The sequence below is a fragment of the Salmo salar genome, chromosome ssa19, assembly GCF_905237065.1.
Source record: "Salmo salar chromosome ssa19, Ssal_v3.1, whole genome shotgun sequence".
In the NCBI taxonomy this organism is placed as follows: Eukaryota; Metazoa; Chordata; class Actinopteri; order Salmoniformes; family Salmonidae; genus Salmo; species Salmo salar.
The window spans coordinates 82997932-83012205 of record NC_059460.1 but is presented as its reverse complement, the minus strand read 5'-3'; the positions used below and the strand labels follow the sequence as shown (position 1 = coordinate 83012205).

Sequence of the window (14274 nt, the reverse complement as noted above, 5' to 3'; positions counted from 1 at the left end):
CCATACAGACTGAAGGAGATATCCAGTGTGTATATTTCTATATAATCCCATACAGACTGAAGGAGATATCCAGTGTCTATATCTCTATATAATCCCATACAGACTGAAGGAGATATCCAGTGTGTATATTTCTATATAATCCCATACAGACTGAAGGAGATATCCAGTGTGTATATTTCTATATAATCCCATACAGACTGAAGGAGATATCCAGTGTGTATATTTCTATATAATCCCATACAGACTGAAGGAGATATCCAGTGTGTATATCTCTATATAATCCCATACAGACTGAAGGAGATATACAGTGTGTATATTTCTATATAATCCCATACAGACTGAAGGAGGTATCCAGTGTGTATATCTCTATATAATCCCATACAGACTGAAGGAGATATCCAGTGTGTATATTTCTATATAATCCCATACAGACTGAAGGAGATATCCAGTGTCTATATCTCTATATAATCCCATACAGACTGAAGGAGATATCCAGTGTGTATATTTCTATATAATCCCATACAGACTGAAGGAGGTATCCAGTGTGTATATTTCTATATAATCCCATACAGACTGAAGGAGATATCCAGTGTGTATATTTCTATATAATCCCATACAGACTGAAGGAGATATCCAGTGTGTATATTTCTATATAATCCCATACAGACTGAAGGAGATATCCAGTGTGTATATTTCTATATAATCCCATACAGACTGAAGGAGATATCCAGTGTGTATATCTCTATATAATCCCATACAGACTGAAGGAGATATCCAGTGTGTATATCTCTATATAATCCCATACAGACTGAAGGAGATATCCAGTGTGTATATCTCTATATAATCCCATACAGACTGAAGGAGATATCCAGTGTGTATATCTCTATATAATCCCATACAGACTGAAGGAGATATCCAGTGTCTATATCTCTATATAATCCCATACAGACTGAAGGAGATATCCAGTGTGTATATCTCTATATAATCCCATACAGACTGAAGGAGGTATCCAGTGTGTATATTTCTATATAATCCCATACAGACTGAAGGAGGTATTCAGTGTGTATATTTCTATATAATCCCATACAGACTGAAGGAGGTATCCAGTGTGTATATCTCTATATAATCCCATACAGACTGAAGGAGATATCCAGTGTGTATATTTCTATATAATCCCATACAGACTGAAGGAGATATCCAGTGTGTATATTTCTATATAATCCCATACAGACTGAAGGAGATATCCAGTGTGTATATTTCTATATAATCCCATACAGACTGAAGGAGATATCCAGTGTGTATATTTCTATATAATCCCATACAGACTGAAGGAGATATCCAGTGTGTATATTTCTATATAATCCCATACAGACTGAAGGAGATATCCAGTGTGTATATTTCTATATAATCCCATACAGACTGAAGGAGATATCCAGTGTGTATATCTCTATATAATCCCATACAGACTGAAGGAGATATCCAGTGTGTATATCTCTATATAATCCCATACAGACTGAAGGAGATATCCAGTGTGTATATCTCTATATAATCCCATACAGACTGAAGGAGATATCCAGTGTGTATATCTCTATATAATCCCATACAGACTGAAGGAGATATCCAGTGTGTATATTTCTATATAATCCCATACAGACTGAAGGAGATATCCAGTGTGTATATTTCTATATAATCCCATACAGACTGAAGGAGATATCCAGTGTGTATATCGCTATATAATCCCATACAGACTGAAGGAGATATCCAGTGTGTATATCTCTATATAATCCCATAGAGACTGAAGGAGATATCCAGTGTGTATATCTCTATATAATCCCTTACAGATTGAAGGAGATATCCAGTGTGCTGGAGAAGCAGCACGACCTGATGAAGCTGATGATCCGGAAGATGGAGATCACATCGGAGGCAGACGAACGTGACGGGCCCACAGAGGTCAAAGGTTACAGGCAGAGGTCAAACTGGGGCCAAGCCAAGGGCTCCAACTGGATCCCGCTGATTAAGGTCCTCGAGAGCAAGAACGTTTGAGTCCTTCAATTTACTGGTGACTAGGGTTGCGAAATTCCATTTGTCGGTTTTCCAGAAATCCTGGGTGGAAGATCCCTGGGATCAAAAGGGAATAAACAAGAGATCCAGGATTTGTGAAAACCAGGGGAATTTTAGGAAAGGTCAGAATTGTGCATTCTTATTGATGACCATCAACAATATGTCAAGAATATTTAAAATACAGAACATTTTCATTTTTATATATACAATACTTGAACTGATATTGTTTTCAAAACTTACTGTAGGATACTATGATTAGCATGAATGACTTATCAGTGGGGAGACTATTTCTGATGCACTTTTGATTGGTTAATTATGGATCTCTCTCGCTCTGCTAACGATATACTTGTATTTGTCAATGTGTTCGTAGATTCTTGCATGTGATTGAAATTATTTGAATATTGTATGTATATTTTATCTTATAACCTGTCTGAAACATACTGGAACCAATAAAAATTGTAAAATCATTCCCATATATCGTGCTCATGCCTCTCCCTAATATCAATATGCCTTGTCCATTACTGTCCTGGTTAGTGATTACTGTCTTATTTCACTGTAGAGCCTCTAGCCCTGCTCAATATGCCTTAACCAACCATGTTGTTCCACCTCCCACATATGCGATAACATCACCTGGTTTAAACGTCTCTAGAGACTATATCTCATCATTACTCAATGCCTAGGTTTACCTCCAATGTACTCTCTTCCTACCATACCTTTGTCTGTACACTATGCCTTGAATCTCTGCTATCGTGCCCAGAAACCTGCTCCTTTTACTCTCTGTTCAAGATAGAACGGCCAAAGGGGGCGGTGTTGCAATCTACTGCAGAGATAGAACTCTGCAGGCTATCTTACTATCCAGGTCTGTACCAAAACAATTCGAGCTTCTACTTCTAAAAATTCACCTTTCCAGAAACAAGTCTCTCACCGTTGCCGCTTGTTATAGACCACCCTCTGCCCCCAGCTGTGCCCTGGACACCATATGTGAATTGATTGCCCCCCATCTATCTTCTGAGCTCGTGCTGCTAGGTGACATAAACTGGGACATGCTTAACACCCCAGCCATCCTACAATCTAATCTTGATGCCCTAATCTCACACAAATTATCTATGAACCTACCAGGTACCACCCCAAATCCGTAAACACAGGCACTCTCTTAGATATCATCCTAACTAACTCGCCCTCCAAATACACCTCTGCTGTTTTCAACCAAGATCTCAGCGATCACTGCCTCATTGCCTGCATCCGTAATGGGTCTGCAGTCAAACGACCTCCACTCATCACTGTCAAACGCTCCCTAAAACATTTCAGCGAGCAGGCCTTTCTAATCGACCTGGTATCCTGGAAGGATATTGACCTCATCCCGTCAGTAGAGGATGCCTGGTTATTCTTTAAAAGTGCCTTCCTCTCCATCTTAAATAAGCCCCATTCAAGAAATTTAGAACCAGGAACAGATATAGCCCTTGGTTCACTCCAGACCTGTCTGCCCTTGACCAGCACAAAAACATCCTGTGGCCTACTGCATTAGCATCGAATAGCCCCCGTGATATGCAACTTTTCAGGGAAGTTAGGAACCAATATACACAGGCAGTTAGGAAAGCTAAGGCTAGCTTTTTCAAAGAGAAATGTGCATCCTGTAGTACTAACTCAAAAAAGTTCTGGGACACTGTAAAGTCCATGGAGAATAAGAGCTCCTCCTCCCAGCTGCCCACTGCGCTGAGGCTAGGAAACACTGTCACTACCGATAAATCCACAATAATTGAGAATTTCAATAAGCATTTTTCTACGGCTGGTCATGCTGTCCACCTGGCTACCCTTACCCCGGTCAACAGCCCTGCGCTCCCCACAGCGACTCGCCCAAACCTCTCTGTCACGGTTGTCATAAGAACGGGACCAAGGCGCAGCGGATGTAGAGTTCCACATATTTATTACAAAGTGAAACTTTAAGCAAAAGCAAATAAATCAATAAACGAACACCGAAACGTGACTACGTGGTGCACAAACACAAAACAATATCCCACAGGTGGGAAAAATAGCTACTTAAATATGATCCCCAATTAGAGACAATGATTACCAGCTGCCTCTAATTGGGAACCAAACCAAAACACCAACATAGAAATTTTAAACTAGAACACCCCTCTCGTCACGCCCTGACCTAGAGAAACAAGGGACACTCTCCCACTTTTCCTTCACCCAAATCCCGATAGCTGATGTTCTGAAAGAGCTGCAAAATCTGGACCCTTACAAATCAGCCGGGCTAGACAATCTGGACCCTCTCTTTCTAAAATGATCTGCCGAAATTGTTGCAACCCCTATCACTAGCCTGTTCAACCTCTCTTTCGTATCGTCTAAAATTCCCATAGATTAGAAAGCTTCCGGGGTCATCCCCCTCAAAGCGCTCGTCCCGCATGCGGAATCAACATCCAGCGAAAAATCATATCGCCATATTCATAACCGAACCATAACAAAATGTAATAATTTTTTTTCTCTCAAATATAGGACTATTTTATATCGTTTTATAGATACACCTCTCCTGAATCGAACCACGTTGCCCGATTTCAAAAAGGCTTTACAGCAAAAGAAAAACATTAGATTATGTTAGAGGAGTACATCGTCAAAGTAGCCACATCGCCATTTTCCGATCAACCACATGCATCACAAATAACCAAAACACAGCTAAATGCAGCACTAACCTTTGACAATCTTCATCAGATGACACTCTTAGGACATCATGTTACACAATACATGCATTCTTTTGTTCGATAAAGTTCATATTTATATATAAAAACAGCATTTTACATCGGCGCGTGACGTTGAGAAAATATTTTCCCTGAAATGCATCCGGTGAGGCAGCACTACAATTTACTAAATTACTATTCAAAAACATTTTTAAAATGTAATATTGTCATTCAAAGAATTATAGATTAACATCTCGTGAAAGCACCCGCATTGCCAGATTTAAAAATAACTTTACTGGGAAATCACACTTTGCAATAAAAGGGGATGCTATACAGGTTAGCGCCATCTTGGAACAATCTAATATCAAATCTATTCTTGTATACTATTGTAAATATTCCCTTACCTTTGATTATCTTCATCAGAAGGCACTTCCAGGAATCCCAGGTCCACAACAAATGTAGTTTTGTTCGAAAAAGTGAATAATTTATGTCCCAATAGCTTCTTCTTGTTAGCGCGTTCCAAAGGCTACTCAAAATGTACCGTAGTGCGCGGAACTTCTCGTCATGAATGTGCAAAAAAAAATTGTCGACTTGGCCAAGGCTTTCGACTCTGTCAATCACAACATGCTTATCGGCAGACCCAACAGCCTTGGTTTCTCAAATGATTGCCTCACTTGGTTCAACAACTACTTCTCCGATAGAGTTCAATGTGTCAAATCGGAGGGCCTGTTGTCCGGACCTCTGATAGTCTCTATGGGGGTGCCACAGGGTTCAATTCTCGGGCAGACTCTCTTCTCTGTATACATCAATGATGTCGCTCTCGCTGCTGGTGATTCTTTGATCCACTTCTACGCAGACGACACCATTCTGTATACTTCTGGCCCTTCGTTGGACACTGTGTTAACTAACCTCCAGATGAGCTTCAGTGCCATACAACTCTCCTTCCGTGGCCTCCAACTGCTCTTAAATGCAAGTAAAACTAAATGTGTGCTCTTCAACTGATCGCTGCCCGCACCTGCCCACCCGTCCAGCATCACTAGTCTGGACGGTTCTGACTTAGAATATGTGGACAACTACAAATACCTAGGTGTCTGGTTAGACTGTAAACTCTCCTTCCAGACTCACATCAAACATCTCCAATCCAAAATTAAATCTAGAATCGGCTTCCTATTTCTCAACAAAGCATCCTTCACTCATGCTGCCAAACATACCCTCGTAAAACTGACCATCCTACCGATCCTTGACTTCGGCGATGTCATTTACAAAATAGCCTCCAACACTCTACTCAACAAATTGGATGCAGTCTATCACAGTGCAATCCGTTTTGTCACCAAAGCTCCATATACTACCCACCACTGCGACCTGTACGCTCTCGTTGGCTGGCCCTCGCTTCATACTCATCGCCAAACCCACGGGCTCCAGGTCATCTACAAGTCTCTGCTAGGTAAAGCCCCGCCTTATCTCAGCTCACTGGTTACCATAGCAACACCCACCCGTAGCACGCGCTCCAGCAGATATATCTCACTGGTAACTCCCAAAGCCAATTCTTCTTTTGGCTGCCTCTCCTTCCAGATCTCTGCTGCCAATGACTGGAACAAACTGCAAAAATCTCTGAAGCTGGAGACTCTTACCTCCCTCACTAGCTTTAAGCACCAGCTGTCAGAGCAGCTCACAGATCACTGCACCTGTACATATAGCTCATCTGTAAATAGCCCATCCAATCTACCTCATCCCCATACAGTATTTATTTATTTATCTTCCTCTTTTGCATCCCTGTATCTCAACTTGCACATTCATCCTCTGCACATCCTACCATTCCAGTGTTTAATTGCTATATTGTAGTTATTTTGCCACCATGACCTATTTATTGCATTACCTCTCTTATCCTATGTCATTTGCACATGCTGTATATAGATTTTCCTATTGTATTATTGATTGTATGTTTGTTTACTCCATGTGTAACTCTGTGTTGTTAGTATGTGTCGAACTGCTTTGCTTTATTCTTGGCCAGGTCCCAGTTGCAAATGAGAACTTGTTCTCAACTAGCCTACCTGGTTAAATAAAGGTGAAATAAATAAATAAATATATAGGTGTGAGGAATTCACACAACAGAACTATTATCCACAAACTAGTCAGCAGTATAAACCCATTTCTTATAGACCTAGGATTACAGAAATCTGGTAACTATTCCAAAATATCCAGATTTGACAGAATTCCCGGTTGGTATATTCCTGGAATCAGCATGGAATAAGCACAAACTCTGTGAATCTTCCAACCAGGATTTCTAGAAAACCTGTACATTTGGGGGAAATTACCAGATTTTTTGGCATACTATTACACTCCAGAAACGTGGATTGTGTTTATAATGAGATTAGGGGGAAACCCAAGAGGAAGATATGTGTAGAGGTCAGCAGTCCTGTGTGACTGATGCACTGATGAGCCTTCTCTGGGCAGATGGAAAGAGGAAAGACCTAAAACCGATCCATCCTAACCACAGCAGCCTTAAACCGATCCATTCTAACCACAGCAGTCTTAAAACAGATCCATTCTAACCACAGCAGCCTTAAAACCGATCAATTCTAACCACAGCAGCCTTAAAACGATCAATTCTAACCACAGCAGCCTTAAAACCGATCCATTCTAACCACAGCAGCCTTAAAACCGATCCATCCTAACCACAGCAGTCTTAAAACTGATCCATTCTAAGCACAGCAGTCTTAAACCCGATCCATTCTAACCACAGCAGCCTTAAAACCGATCAATTCTAACCACAGCAGCCTTAAAACCGATCCATTCTAACCACAGCAGCCTTAAAACCGATCCATCCTAACCACAGCAGTCTTAAAACCGATCCATTCTAAGCACAGCAGTCTTAAACCCGATCCATTCTAACCACAGCAGCCTTAAAACCGATCCATTCTAACCACAGCAGCGTTAAAACCGATCCATTCTAACCACAGCTGCCTTAAACTGATCCATTCTAACCACAGCAGCCTTAAACCCGATCCATTCTAACCACAGCAGCCTTAAAACCGATCCATTCTAACCACAGCAGCCTTAAAACCGATCCATTCTAACCACAGCAGCCTTAAAACCGATCCATCCTAACCACAGCAGTCTTAAAACCGATCCATTCTAACCACAGTAGCCTTAAACCGATCCATTCTAACCACAGCAGCCTTAAAACCGATCCATTCTAACCACAGCAGCCTTAAAACCAATCCATCCTAACCACAGCAGCCTGTTGGGGATAGGGGGCAGTATTTGCACGGCCGGATAAAAAACGTACCCGATTTAATCTGGTTACTACTCCTGCCCAGTAACTAGAATATGCATATAATTGTTTGATTTGGATAGAAAACACCCTAAAGTTTCTAAAACTGTTTGAATGGTGTCTGTGAGTATAACAGAACTCATTTGGCAGGCCAAAACCTGAGAAGATTCCAAACAGGAAGTGCTCTCTCTGACTATTTATTGGCCTTCTTGATCATCTCTAACCAAAACAGGGGATCTCTGGCAAAACATGACATTTTCTAACGCTCCCACAGGCTCTCAGAAGGCGCCAGAACGATGAATGGTGGCTTTGAAGGCCCTGGCTGAAAAACAGTAGCGCATTTGGATAGTGGTCGATCTGAGAACAATGAGACTGGAGGCGCGTGCACGAGCCGACACTATGTTTACTTTCTCTCTCTTTGAACGAAAACGACTCCCGGTCGGAATATTATCGCTTTTTTACGAGAAAAATCGCATAAAAATTGATTTTAAACAGCGGTTGACAAGCTTCGAAGTACGGTAATGGAATATTTAGATTTTTTTGGTCACGAAACGCGTCGGGCGCGTCACCCTTCTTTACACTTCGGATAGTGTCTTGAACGCACGAACAAACCGCCGCTATTTGGATATATCTATGGATTATTTGGAACCAAACCAACATTTGTTATTGAAGTAGCAGTCCTGGGAGTGCATTCTGACGAAGAACAGCAAAGGTAATCAAACTTTTCTAATAGTAAATCGGAGTTTGGTGAGTACCACACTTGGTGGGTGTCAAAATAGCTAGCCTGTGATGGCCGGGCTATCTACTCATAATATTGCAAAATGTGCTTTCACCGAAAAGCTATTTTAAAATCGGACATAGCGAGTGCATAAAGGACTTCTGTATCTATAATTCTTTAAATAATTGTTATGTTTTTTTGTGAACGTTTATCGTGAGTAATTTAGTAAATTCACCGGAAGTGTTCGGTGGGAATACTAGTCACATGCTAGTCACATGCTAAGTGAAAAAGCTGGTTTTTGATATAAATATGAACTTGATTGAACAAAACATGCATGTATTGTATAACATAATGTCCTAGGATTGTCATCTGATGAAGATCATCAAAGGTTAGTGCTGCATTTAGCTGTGGTTTGGGTTTATGTGACATTATATGCTAGCTTGAAAAATGGGTGTCTGATTATTTCTGGCTGGGTACTCTGCTGACATAATCTTAATGTTTTGCTTTCGTTGTAAAGCCTTTTTGAAATCGGACACTGTGGTTAGATTAACGAGAGTCTTGTCTTTAAAATGGTGTAAAATAGTCATATGTTTGAGAAATTGAAGTAATAGCATTTCTAAGGTATTTGAATATCGCGCCACGGGATTACACTGGCTGTTGAGTAGGTGGGACGCAAGCGTCCTACTGGCCCAGAGAGGTTAAACTGATTCATTCTAACCATAGCAGCCTTAAACCCGATCCATTCTAACCACAGCAGCCTTAAACTCGATCCATTCTAACCACAGCAGCCTTAAACCCGATCCATTCTAACCACAGCAGGAACACATTTACAATAACTCTCTCTCTCCCTCTGTGTGTGTGTGTGTGTGTGTGCGTGTATAAAGACACACCGCTCTGCTGAGGGAACCTCTCAACACTTTCTTTTGAAGAGAGGGATGTGAAAAAGAAAAGAGAAAAATAGAAAAACCTTGCACAGACAAGATCCCACATCTGTCTGAGATCAGACAAGCCTTTAGCTTCTCCATCCTACTGTACACCACCTTTACCAAGTCCTACTCTAAACCCACCATGCTAACAGACTAGCCTTTAGCTTCTCCATCCTACTGTAACACCCCCTTTACCAAGTCCTACTCTAAACCCACCGTGCTAACAGACTAGCCTTTAGCTTCTCCATCCTACTGTACAGCACCTTTACCAAGTCCTACTCTAAACCCACCATGCTAACAGACTAGCCTTTAGCTTCACCAGCCTACTGTAACACCACCTTTACCAAGTCCTACTCTAAACCCACCATGCTAACAGACTAGCCTTTAGCTTCTCCATCCTACTGTAACACCACCTTTACCAAGTCCTACTCTAAACCCACCATGCTAACAGACTAGCCTTTAGCTTCTCCATCCTACTGTAACACCACCTTTACCAAGTCCTACTCTAAACCCACCGTGCTAACAGACTAGCCTTTAGCTACACCCTCCTACTGTACAGCACCTTTACCAAGTCCTACTCTAAACCCACCATGCTAACAGACTAGCCTTTAGCTACACCCTCCTACTGTACACCACCTTTACCAAGTCCTACTCTAAACCCACCATGCTAACAGACTAGCCTTTAGCTACACCCTCCTACTGTACACCCCCTTTACCAAGTCCTACTCTAAACCCACCATGCTAACAGACTAGCCTTTAGCTTCACCATCCTACTGTACACCCCCTTTACCAAGTCCTACTCTAAACCCACCGTGCTAACAGACTAGCCTTTAGCTACACCCTCCTACTGTACAGCACCTTTACCAAGCCCTACTCTAAACCCACCATGCTAACAGACTAGCCTTTAGCTTCACCATCCTACTGTACACCCCCTTTACCAAGTCCTACTCTAAACCCACCGTGCTAACAGACTAGCCTTTAGCTTCACCATCCTACTGTACACCCCCTTTACCAAGTCCTACTCTAAACCCACCGTGCTAACAGACTAGCCTTTAGCTACACCCTCCTACTGTACACCCCCTTTACCAAGCCCTACTCTAAACCCACCATGCTAACAGGCTAGCCTTTCGCTACACCAGCCCACACCCCTTGGCGCTCACCCAGGTCCACTCTTAACCCAACATGCTAACAGGCTAGCCTTTCGCTACACCAGCCCACACCCCCTGGCTCTCACCCAGGTCCACTCTTAACCCAACATGCTAACAGGCTAGCCTTTAGCTACACCAGCCCACACCCCCTGGCTCTCACCCAGCCTGGCTCTGAAGTGTGTGAGAGAGTAGTAGCACTCAACAACTGTGTCAAAGCTCGGGAATTATACCGGATTCTCACACTCACATACCCCCAAAACCAAAAGTGGTTCACACACAAAGTAGGCAAATAAATGAAGATGTGTCTTTGGCAATTGTAATGAGTTTTCATCAGGAAAATAGTTCCGTCTACAGTGGGAAATGCTCAACATCTGTGTGTCTCTTTGTCAGTCCTCCTCGAACCAACCTGACCCTTAAACACAGAGTGAGTCCTCAAACCGGGATTGCTTGGAAACCTGGAAAATTTTGACTACTAAACCATTTAAAACTACACCAAAAAAATTGTTGTTGTTAAAGTGTAATACCTGCATCTTAAAATTGACAACTAAACCATTTAAATCTCGTCTCTAATACAGGACGACTCTGTTAAAACGAGTTGCAGATATCCTCCTCACTGATTCCATGGCTATGACATTTGAAGAAGCATCCATTCTCTCTAATGGCCGTGCGTTTAGCTGTTGTCACACATCATTCGTTCTGCCCTGCAGCTGTGAAACCGCCTCGGTGACCATGGAAACCAAGAGTCGGTCGGGGAAGAAAACACAAAATGGCCACAGCTGATGTCATAGCCTGGGAATAGCACCTGTCTCCTCCATCTATCAGCCTGTGTCCCAAATGGCACCCTATTCTGTTTACAACTACCCTACTATCGATAGGGTTCTGGTGAAAAGTGGTGCACTTTGTAGGTAATTTGAGATGCACAAAAGGGCTTCGATAGAGAGGTCACAACCTCTGAGAGACCATGTTGATGGACAAATGTTAAAATGTCCCCTTCAAGCCCTGATTCCCATGGCCAAAACAATACGTATGAAGTCATCCATTATCCTGATGGTTTTGGGACCGTATTTTAGGGATCATTTTTTTTGTTTTACTTGACTAAATAGAGTAACAAATGATAAATGTATCCCCCTGGTTTCAGATAGCCTTGTGACTTCGCTCTCTGGCTGGCGTCTCAAATGGGTCCTGGCCAAAAGTAGTGCACTATATAGGGAGTACACTCTCAGAGGAGAAAAAAAGGTGCTAACTACAACCTAAAAGGGTTCTTTGGCTGTCCCCCCCATTGGAGAACCTTTTAAATAACACTTTTTGGGTCCAGGTAGAACGCTTTCCACAGAGGGTTCTACATGGAACGCAAAAGGGTTCTACCTAGAACCAGAAAGGGTTCTACCTAGAACCAGAAAGGGTTCTACCTGGAACCAGAAAGGGTTCTACCTAGAACCAGAAAGGGTTCTCCCTGGAACCAGAAAGGGTTCTACCTGGAACCAGAAAGGGTTCTACCTGGAACCAGAAAGGGTTCTCCCTGGAACCAGAAAGGATTCTACCTAGAACCAGAAAGGGTTCTACCTGGAACCAGAAAGGGTTCTACCTGGAACCAGAAAGGGTTCTCCCTGGAACCAGAAAGGATTCTCCCTGGAACCAGAAAGGGTTCTACCTAGAACCAGAAAGGGTTCTACCTGGAACCAAAAAGGATTCTACCTGAAAGCAGAAAGGCTTCTACCTAGAACCAGAAAGTGTTATCCTCGGGGGACAGTCAAAGAACCCTTTTGGAACTATTTTTCCTAAAGGGTATAGGGTACCAGTTGGGACAGAGACAAAGTCGTGCTTGGCCTGAAATATTCTCCTTGTAGGCAATACCTACATAAATCCTATTCTAAAAAATGAAATCCCCTTAGCTTGCACTTCCCTGGTTGAGTCAGTCTGTTGAATCCCTAGCCCGGTGGATGGGTGTCCTGCCGGACAGACGATCTACCAAGGACAGAGGAAGTCAGTATTTCACCATGATATACAGACATAGGGTCAGGTGTTTTTAATCCCCCAAAAAACATTAACCCATTCATGTTTCACTATGTATAGCAGGGATGGACAGCTCCTGTCCTCGGGGGCCTGATTAGTGCCACACTTACCCCCAGCCCCAGCTAAACACACCTGACTCCAATAATGAACTAACTAATCATGAGCTTCAATTCACATAGAAATGTAAATTATAGATTTGTCATTCTCATTGAAAGCAAGAATAAGAATCGGTAGATCTGTTCTATGTGTCGCAATTTCTATGCCTCCTGTGCTTAAACTTTGTTTTTGAGTCTTTTACTTTCGGTTTTGCACACCAGCCTCAAACAGCTGAAAATACAATATTTTGCGGATATTGAAAATATATTTCACAGTGGTTTAGATGGTACAATGATTCTTGCTTGTTTTGCCACATGAACTGAAATTAGGCTATAAAAATGGTAACAACCAGGAAACGGCAGAGCGATTTCTGCTTATTGCACCTTTAAATCAGCTGTGTTTGCTAGGGATGGAGAGTAAATGATATTACTCCTGGAGTACTAGAGTTAGATGTAGAGAATCGCAACATGAGATACAGACATAGGGTCAGGTTTAACAGTCTATTCCCCTCTCACTATGTTTAGCTAGATGTATAGCAGTATGACAGAGAATTACAGTTAATAATGACACCTATGTTCAGGATTCAGAGTGGAGCTATTCCGCGAAGGGAATCGAACCCACAACTCTACATTCTCAACTCAGCCGGCAGGTCCAGAATAGGATAAACGGCCCTACAGAGAGTAGGATCAGAATACTCCCTGTCCATATAGCCGAATCTGTTTCTTTACAATCTAAAAGACAAAACAGATCCTCGATCAGGCTTTATGAGTAAGGGTCTAGAATCAGGAACGTGACGAAAGTTCCGGGGTGTGCTGGACGAACAATATTCCGGAAGGTCTTGCTGACAGGAAGTTTTCATGTGGAAAACGGTCAGAGAATAAATGTGATTAACGGAAGCATGGAAATGGTCCTGGATTAGGGAACATTCCTGACCACTGAGAGAAAGGGAAATGTGAGAAATGTAAAGCGGAAGGGGAGAGAGAGCCCAGGAAACGTATGCCCTCTTCTCTCATTGATGCCATTAATGAATATGTGTGGTGGCCCTAGGAGAGAAGAGGACACCATGACTGTATATAGGCCTAAAGTGCAGGAACAGAGCTGAAAACACCAGAATTTTTTGCAAACTGTAAACAAATGGTTACACTAACACTGTATTTCTCTGAGAGGTTCCTAAGTTCCCAACGGAAAGCTCTGTCTCAAGAGGCGATTCATGGATACTGTGAGAAAAGAAAGGAACTGAAATCCACCACTCAGGCTTAATTAACAGTGTTTCTATGAATTCATACAACTGTATTTTAACCTTACAAGGTCAATGTACAGTACAAATAGATCCAGACATATCAATGCTCATTTTCTTTAAGCA

General features: G+C 42.2%; 1 protein-coding gene across 1 annotated transcript in view; it reads left to right on the top strand.

Moving 5' to 3' along the window:
- The window catches only part of LOC106579725 (transient receptor potential cation channel subfamily A member 1), a 92546-nt gene extending 90010 nt beyond the window's left edge, over positions 1 to 2536 (top strand). The window contains exon 27 of the mRNA XM_045702843.1: positions 1842 to 2536. Coding sequence (XP_045558799.1) covers positions 1842 to 2043 — 202 coding nt within the window. The 3' untranslated portion in view covers positions 2044 to 2536. The remainder of the gene's footprint in view (positions 1 to 1841) is intronic.
- Positions 2537 to 14274: the final 11738 nt, after the last annotated feature.